The sequence below is a fragment of the Erigeron canadensis genome, chromosome 6 (assembly GCF_010389155.1).
Source record: "Erigeron canadensis isolate Cc75 chromosome 6, C_canadensis_v1, whole genome shotgun sequence".
NCBI classification, from domain to species: domain Eukaryota; kingdom Viridiplantae; phylum Streptophyta; class Magnoliopsida; order Asterales; family Asteraceae; genus Erigeron; species Erigeron canadensis.
The window spans coordinates 34,879,194-34,888,923 of record NC_057766.1 but is presented as its reverse complement, the minus strand read 5'-3'; the positions used below and the strand labels follow the sequence as shown (position 1 = coordinate 34,888,923).

General features: G+C 35.0%; 1 protein-coding gene across 1 annotated transcript; it reads right to left on the bottom strand.

Moving 5' to 3' along the window:
- Positions 1–2,568: 2,568 nt before the first annotated feature.
- On the bottom strand, positions 2,569–8,112 carry LOC122603155 (nucleobase-ascorbate transporter 12). The gene is made up of 10 exons (XM_043775783.1): positions 7,303–8,112; positions 7,095–7,192; positions 6,846–7,016; positions 4,946–5,046; positions 4,404–4,539; positions 4,244–4,294; positions 3,867–4,154; positions 3,522–3,756; positions 3,127–3,413; positions 2,569–3,046 (listed from the first exon to the last, which is right to left on the bottom strand). The coding sequence occupies exons 1-10, from the start codon at positions 7,781–7,783 to the stop codon at positions 2,825–2,827; spliced, it is 2,070 nt and encodes a 689-aa protein (XP_043631718.1). The 5' UTR covers positions 7,784–8,112; the 3' UTR covers positions 2,569–2,824.
- Between the last annotated feature and the right edge of the window lie 1,618 nt (positions 8,113–9,730).

Genomic DNA, 9,730 nt, shown 5'->3' with positions numbered 1-9,730 from the left:
GATTTATGAAGGAAAGAGAAAAAATGAGTGGTTGAGATTTGAGGAGTGAGAAAAAAATGAATGGTTGAGATTTAATGTATTATATGTATATTATGCTGAGATGTTTATATTAGTGAATAAAGAAGAGAGGTAATTTAGGTAGCTCAATTATTTAATTGAGATTTGAAAAAAAAAACAAAATACTTTATAAGATAGTATTAGATTATAGATTATAGATGATAATTTTATAAGATATAAACATGCCATCATAAATATAAACTTCCCGTAGATATAACATGCCATTTGTTACATGTATATAAGTAAGTAACTTAGACGCACATCAAAAGGGTAGAATGGTAGAAGGTAGATGCTTGGTATAATAACGCTAGTTTTGCTTGTTTAAGATTTGCATCGGAACCAAATGATTTCACGAGGGGTACTAAATAATCATCCCAGATCTAGAATTAATATTTTATGCAAAACGAAATCATTTTAATAATATAATTTTCACCCAAAAAATATATTTCAAAGTTTTTAATATGAAAAAAGAAGTTAAAAATTCCTAGTGGTCCAAAAGTTGGCGAATCACACACTAAAAAACAAATAAACATCGAAGGAATCGAACACAACACTATTTCGGTTCATGTACTCCATTTTCTTATAAATTAATTTAATAATAATACCACGTTTTAGTTACATCCTCTACTCCTTTTTTTAATTTTAATTTTGGAATGCCAATCACATGCATCTTCTACTTATTTTTTTCTTTAATTCATTAACTTTAAAAAATATATAAAGAAATGTATCTAAATTGTTTGTATTTCTATTCTTATATAACTTAACTTTAGTTCTTTTTTGTTTAAAAAAAACATTTTCAAGTACTTTAAAAATAAGTTTAACTCAAAATGTTTAACAACGTACAGTATTGTTAATCCATTAAATTTTCAATTTTCTCTATAACAAAAAATTTATGATTTTATTAATACAACTACAGTCTTCAGAGGTGTTAATACTTAATAGCATGCAAAAACGTTTATAATTTTATGTCAAAAATTACCTCATAAATTTTCTGATTAATATATAATTTCTTTATATATGTTACAACAAGACTCAAAAAGTTGATATTTAGGCTGCTATTAAACAATTTACTTCGTGTATGTTAATTTGAACAAGACTCAAAAATTAATGATTAATGATAATGTAAAAAATAAAGCCATTCCCCCCTCCCTCTATGTTTGTCATACTTAAATTAATCTATAAATTTGGCCACTCGAACTTTCACCACGTGCGGCCGGCACTACCTAAACAGCTATCTTTTTCGAATTTCATCTTTTTACGCAAGTACATTCATCTTTTTACATATTAAAATGTTCAAAATTGTGATTTTGAGTAGCTATCCAATCAAAATCGTGCTTTCATCATATGATAAATTTTCATTATGTTTAGTTAGATTTAAGATCTGTAAATTAAAGGGGTTTGCTAAATACAGTCTTTAGGGCTGTGTTTAAGATGCATATAAATTGTTTGTACATTTACCATGAAAACCAAGAGGCGAGTTTTTAATATGGAAGATACAAGTTATTTTATGTACGTTAAATACAACTTTTAACATTTTCCTTTTTTAAATTTTTCTTCAGTTCTCTTTATCCATATTTATTATTTATCTTATACTTGTAAGATTAGTTTTGTTTAAGTTGAGATGTCGAGTCTTATGACTTATTAATTTGTATGTTACCTAACTAAGGTATCCTATGGTTGTTTTTGAGCCATTTTGACCACCTTCAATATATTATGTAATGAGATTAAAACATGAGAAAGACACCAAATTTCCTAGGTGGCTAGGTGGTTATGTTTATTCATTTTCTTGCTACAAATAAATGGTAGACACTTAAAAAGATGAAAAACAAGTTTGTTCTCTTCTCTTTTGATCTTCTTACTCGAGTTCCTTCCTTTGCAAACAATTTGTTTAATGTTATAGCAGGGGTTTATATATGATTAAAAGAGTAAGTCTCAAACAAGAGTTCTTGAAACTTTGGTATTTATTTGGTGATACTAGCTAACCTCTTGATGGACCGATGCGTGTCCTGGGATGCACTCTTGATTCGATTGGCTTGTGTATAAGTACTCTTGTTAGTTCAAAGAGAACATAATTAAGATTCCTGCTTTCTTTATTACACGGATAGGAGAATTGTTAAGTATCAATGCAACTTTACATCATTAAATGTATGCTTGAGCATATTCTTTCAAGAGTTCATGTCTTCATAAGACAAAAACCGAATATGGTTTCCTATTTCAATTATAAGAAAATGTTATTAAACTAGATATGATAAGAGTCTTTTGGATCCTTCCTTGCTTTGAATCTTTGATCACAACTATTTGGATCTTTCCCGACCATCATTTAGGTTCCTGTCATAATATGTTTCACCTTTTATATGTAGCAACATACCCTAAAAGGAAACTTAAATATGTAGTGGACATATATCCATCATTCCACCGGACATTATATTTCTGTAATCTCTCATCTAATTCAGTCAGTTCTCTCTTAACATGCATCTGCCTTTTCTATACGGCAAAATTAAAACAAATGACTGAGAAGAAAAATGACGACTCAATTAAAACAAGAATTTCCAATTACAGACTACATACAAAAGCATCGACAATTTAACATTACAACACAGAACCTCTCTCTTCAATGTACACAAATCCCACCTATTTTCAAATTTTCACCCCAACTTGCAACCTGCTCGATCCAGTACCACTATGCTTGTCATCCATTTCACAATATGGCTAGAAACAAACACTCTTTATCGTGGCAAAACTTCCATCCTGCATAATCTCTTATCCTCTAGAGCCCGACCCATCTCACCCATCTGAACATTTTTCCAACTCTAAAGGGTAACCCGTAGTCTTTAGCCACAGCAGGCTCCCTTCGAGCGACCTCTGCTTCAGACCACACATACACCCCTCTTTCTTGTCTACTCCCAGGCACCGTGTTGTCCAATATTACTGCCACTAGAAAGGCTATTACCATGTGGAATGACAGCAGCGTGTTCATGATGTAATTTAACTGTAATCATATAGAAACTCATTTATGAGAAGAAAAAAAAATTAAACGATAAAGGAAAAGAAATAATAAAAACTGCATACCCCTCTATATTGTGACCGAAAAGGACCATGAGAGGCAACAATGTAAGGCTGGAAGTAAAAAGGAACAGACGAGTTGGAATTAGGTGAGAGACCATATTGCTGAAAGTAGGCTGGAACCGAAAGGGAGAAAAACAAAGACAGCCCAATGATTATGATGTTCCGGGAGCTTCCAGCCTCACTGTAACGAAGATTTGACAAACCCAATGCTGCAAGCATGGCCCACATAATGCAGAGCAGCCCTGCAACCATTACTTGAGGGATTGATGCAATAAAGCCTCCTACTTTACCTGATCAAAATGTAAAATAATAGAGAATTTATACATGCCCAGCAGAAAATACCAGTAAATGTTGGCATAATATAATGTTTTCAGATTCAACAGAGGCTGTTGACGTACCTACTAGGGATAGTATGAACAAGACGCAGGCTCCCAACTCGACTGCTTTGCGACTCCCCATTTTTGTCACAGCAATTGTGTGCACATTTTCAGTCAAAGAAGTTGACCCGGTCCCGGTGCCCCACAAGCCAGCCAAAACACTACATAGACCTTCAAGACCAATCCCACGGCTAACCACACCTGGTGTGGGAGGCCTAGATGCCACCAATAAAGATGATGCATGGTATGACCCAACCTATATGAAACCACACTTCAATAAATTCACTGATCACCAAAAATTACACTTTTTTTTTGAACAGCACCAACAATTACTTATTAGGTAAGCTAAAAAGTATACCAACTTACCGAGTCCACGGAAGATATAATAGATACCACACACATTACAATAGCCATTTTCCAGTTGAAAATAGGTGTACCCCATTGTAATGGGTATGGAAATCTAAACCATGGGGAAGATTTCAATGCATGAGAAGCATCAGCTCGACAACTATTCATTCTGGCAACGTGTCTTCTGCAGTGATCAGATAACATATTTGATGTTGGTATATTTACATCACATCCATCATACTTGTAGGCCCCTGCTTCAGTTAGAAGGAAAGAGATTGCCCATGTAATAGCCAGACCCAACGGTACCTGGCCATCAAATTAACAGTATATTATTCCCCTTGAGCCACAGTAGTGTAATTCAACAATGAAATAAAGGGATAGTTACGTTTACTTACAGCATAAATAAGAAATATGCGGTGCCCTAAAACAGATACTTTCCGCAGGTACTGAAAGACAGAACACATAACATTGTAAGATTTTGCAGCTTCCAATCAGCATTGCACCGAGTTCAAATATATGATATCCATGAGTGAAAAATGCTGGAAGGGAACTTACTAACGAAAACATGATGACCAACAGAATCTGCACCATGCCAATCTCAAGACATGCACCCATTTGCGGGAATCCGTAACTATAGAATGAAAGACCAACAGCAGCAATAGTTGGAGAGACAACCACTGGGTTAATCAATCTGAAGAAGCAACACACAAGTTGTGGTTAGTTTTGAGTCGCATAGTGATTCTAACTCAACTGACAGTCAGTCGAAGTAAGGCATTTCCTAACTACAATATGCACAAGCCTGCAAGTCTTTCATCATCGGTCATATGTACAAAGGGGTCTAACTCGGGTAACAGGAAGTCTCATTCCAAGATTTTTTACAGCTTTGGATTTAATCGTATGGATCATGATGATTAGCTAAATAGGTTAAGAATGTGCCGAGATTATTGAAAGCTTTTAACTTGTGGCGCTTCAAAGCAATATGTTGTACACGATTAATAGTTAAGAAAGTATCTGTATGGAATATCAAAGTTTATAGCATATCAGACCCCCATTGTGCTCAGAATACAAAGAGCAAGTTGTAGAGAAGTAGTCCACACCTTAAGAGTAACGTCATCAGTCCACTGTATCCAAGTAATGCTTGGAAAGCCGATGCAATAATTATAGCCCCCTGTAGCTCCCTCATTATATGCTTGAAATTCTGTAGTATCAAGAAAAAAATGATAAGCAATGTCATCACTCATTCACCAAAGCATGAAGCCTCGTGAAAAAAAGAAATCTTTTGATAACTGAGACACTGGGCAAGTGGATTGATTACTACGAGTAATATTTATTAGAAAGACTTTTTTTTAAGGGACAGCAGACGGCAAACATTCAGCAGAAGCCCTGCTAAAGACTTAAAGTAAAAACTTTTGAAAAATGCTATATGGTTCAAACTCATAAAATGGTCAATTCTACATGGTTTAGGAGAAAAAAATGAAGTCTTTTTTAAGAGACAGCATAGTGTAAACAGTAATTAGAAGCTCCGCTTAGATAAGTAAATTTTGAAAAGTGATCTATGGTTCATAAAATGAACAAAACCTGGTGATTAGCGAGAATGAATGCTTCAAATTTTTAAGTTGTAATATAGCTGTTGTAAGATGGTGATGGTAGTAATGGCAGACAGGAGATGTGATGTGCTGTAACCTGTTTTATGTCATATGTCTTCTTACTTTTTTTATCCCAATATCTCAATAGCCAACTTGTCCAAAGTTTGGTAATAATATTCTTCTACAGTAGTCTGCTTCCAAGATGACACAAGTGTGCTAATAACAGCTTGTTATAGGCCTAAACTATAGAAACTATATTCTTATTTTTATGTTGTCACGGAAGCAGGATATACTGTTATTTGCTCCTAGGTCTATGGGATGATAAAAGTTTATTTGACCCGAGATTTTAAAGATGGGGATTGAGCATTGATCACTTCTTCTAAACGTGTTACTCAACTGAAAAAGGACAACATAAACGAGAAAATTCTTCTACCCTGTCGTAGTCAAAATTATGCCTGGGACATGCCTAGCAACGGCAGAGCCATTACCAGAGGAACGGCATGAGTTGTTCACACTTCCATCACTTCATAAAATTCTCTTCTGAGATAAATCTTCAAGGTAAAGCTAGAATTTGGTAGTAAAAGTCAAGTAATGCATGGACCACAAGGTAACCCTTTTTTCCTATTATAGCTTCTATTGGTTATTCTTCTCTTGTGTTTTTTATTCAATAAAGCTTTAGGGAACCAACAACTTTGAGGTACATGTTAGAAAGAAAGAAAGAATAAAGAAAAAAGACTTAGAAATTTGCCATAAAAAGCGAAAGTTTTAGAGGGATCATTAAGGTATGCTAATGGTCCATAAACAGTTGGTGTGTCACTATCTTACGCAACCTAGAACCTTATCCCTACAAGACTTTTTGGCCTAATTGATCCAATTTCCTATCTAAAGTCACCATCTTCAAAGGATTCATAAGAAAACCAAGTTATCGTCACTATAAAACACGAAGGTTATGAGCAAAGAAACCGTAAGACTAAGTTTTATGGCCCTGTGAAAGGCAATATATATGTCTATAAATTTCGATGCTACGTTTTGCAATCAAATTTTTATGGCATCAGGGGCGCAGCTATTAAGGGGCGGGGAGGGGCGCCCGACCCCCCGAATTTTTTTTTGCGATGTAGGGGTATATTGTTTTCGTGTAGAAAAATTTCGATATGCTTGGTTTCGACCCCCTATTTACCCGAAAAATATCGTTAGGGAAAAAAAAATTTAGATCTCGACCCCCCACTGAAAATAACCTAGCTTCGCCACTGTATAGCATAACCTGCCAGCATAGTTTATTATAATCATTATTTTTACTATAAAGCAAGTTTTGCATTCACCATACTGAAAGTATGACACCGAAAGAATATAAGATACTGATACACAAAAACATAAAGTTGAAACAAACAGGAATAAATTAGATAAAACTTACATTTCCATTCAATGCAATGAACTCAGGGGATTTGATTATCGCAAGCGCAGGAGCAAGAAAAACAAACGACGGGCCTTGTATGAGTGGCAATCTCGACCCAAAATTTGCTTGTAAAAGCGTAGTCATTCCCGACACAAAAAGCACAGTGGACACCACATTCGACATATCCTCCTACACACCCACACTAAACTTGCTCAAAAACCAATTCAAGCAAAAAGATATTCGATATCAAAAACAATAACTACTTACATGGTCACCACCCATTGCTGGCACAATCACAAGCGGAATCAAAACCAACGAACCAATCATAGATAAATAATGCTGGAACCCATAAAAACCTATAGGAACTGCATATATACATACATCTATATATCAGCCAACAATACTCTAAACATATCAATACATACAATTAGCCAATTACCAACAAATAATAACCACTTATATTATATATATATACCAAGGCCAGGAGTGTCTCTAAGCTCATATTTCATATGCGAATTATGCGACACAAACTCATCATCAACAATCTGCGGCAATGCATTCTCGGGCTGCCGCGGAGCTGTAGTATCAACCGCAGCTGCAGGGGCGGCATTATTAGCCCTGGGCTTAGGCGGCAACCGTCCTGCACCGGGCCCATTAACACCTTCACCCTCCCTCTTCTTTTTCACAGATTGATCCTTATCTACTTGCACCTGCACTTGAGCATTCGCCGGTGCCGGAGCCGGAGCCGGCGACCCGTTAACAGCTGGATGTACCCGCCCGGTTTCGATATCTGCCGGAGACCTGGCAATTTGACCGGAATCACTAGCATTGGTTTCTCCGGAAAACCTAGGACGGAAACCGGTGCGTTTGGCCCAGGAAGAAGGAGGCATTGCTGGTGCATCAGGTGGGTATGGGCCGGGTTTTGGAAGCTTATTCGGGTCGGGTTTATCCGCCATGGGTTTTGTATAGTAATTAAGTAGTAGTGTGAATGTTAGTGTAAATTCATGGTAGATCTGGAATTAGGGTTTTGGAAAATGGAAAGTGTAAAAATGAGAATTCGTCATTAAAAGAAAGAAAAAGTGTGGTGATTAAGACAAAAGAGAGTGTGAAATTGTGGACATTGTTGTTGGTGTTGTTTGAAGATCCAATGGTTGTGTTGTCTGTCTGTGTGTTTGAGTGAGAGTGAAGTAGCGAGTGACTGATTAGGTGTGTGTTTTGTTGGAAAGAGAAAAGAGATATAGATATAGATACAGCTAAAAATAAAAATAAAAACAAGTGAGAGAGAAAACGGTGTGGAGTGGAGCGTGAGATAGTGAAGGGGGAATACCGCGTATTTAATTCATCTATTGATTTTATCATTCTTTCTTTCTTATTACAACTTGTGTCTTACTCCGTATTACTAGTACTAGTATTTTTTCTGTTTATATAAGATAAGATGTTTATCTCTTGTCTTTATACCAACATTTCCTATGGTGTTAAATCGTATCTATATCTATATGTGAGGAAATAAATTTAGGAAATCGGGTGTTGAAAATTTGGAGCCAACGGTCATTGGGTAACATGAAATGGGGGTGTCCGGCCAAAAGATCTTTGGGTAATGAGATTAGGGGTGGTGAGATTCAAAAGTTCATATATAGGTTGTTGAACGATCAAATTTGGTTCAAAATCATAATGCATAATAATCCACTAGTATTTGGTCATATCATGGATCCATCTCACAATTGCAAATACAAAAGAAAATTAGACCACTTCATAAGCCTCAAGTTATGATCTCTTTAAGATCTTCCTTCATGATTTATAGTTAGGATTAGAAGGTATTTAACAACCCAGTATTTCATGCTTTGCGGTGCTACAATATATCATAATCATAATCATGGAGTCACCAATCGCGATTTGGTAGGTTAATTATGAAAACCTTAAAACATATATGAGATCGTGTTTAATTTTTGGCTATATGAGTTTTTTTCTTTATATATCATAATCATAATCATGTTTCTATACTAATATTAGGTACATTAATAAACTTGGGACTAATTACTATAAACGACTATGACAATTCAAAAGTCCTACTAAAAGACTATAACCTTATTTCTACTTAATGTACACCACTAACCAAAAAAATGCAGTGAGAATTGAAATATTTAACTCATAATTTGTCTAGGAATCCATTCTACCATCATTTGACAATCGACATCAACCATACATGTGTGAATAACATAAGTAATTAAGCTACAATATTCAAAAAACATTACGTTAGGTTAAAAACATAATTACCAAGGTTGTGTTGGACAACATACATGTACAAAAAAGATATTCAATGATAGTATACACTACAGAATACATGGACTAAAAATATATAATTAGATAACAGAAAGGGGGTCAATGATAATCACATTGTTCATGGTCGCTATCTCTCTGTTCTGTTCCACCTCTACTAGCTATCGTCTGTTTGTACAATACATGTCATGTTATAATGATTTGTAATGATCTTGTTCCATACATAGCATGTTATATTTTTGTCACATTCAATGGGAATAAACACATCAAAACAACAATCTCTTTTTCAAACTAAAGTTTATGTCCTTTAACATTATTTTAATTCAATTTGCTTGCTTCATAGTATATGTCTCTTGTTTGCAACATTCATTTATAGGTTTTCTAATTAAAAGATCATTTCAAATATGGCCCGACATCCACCAAAATTCACCTCTTCATTCCAAGTTTCCAACTCTTATCATCAATCATATATCTTTATTATAAGCAGTGTTCATAAATCCTAAAAATATGGTACCGTTTCTTTGTCTTAGTAAATTTGAAGCCCTTTTCCAAAAGGGTTAAGATTGAGCACCTATTACTAGATGTGTCACCTAAAATTGCAATAGATCAATACAATATAGGTAAGA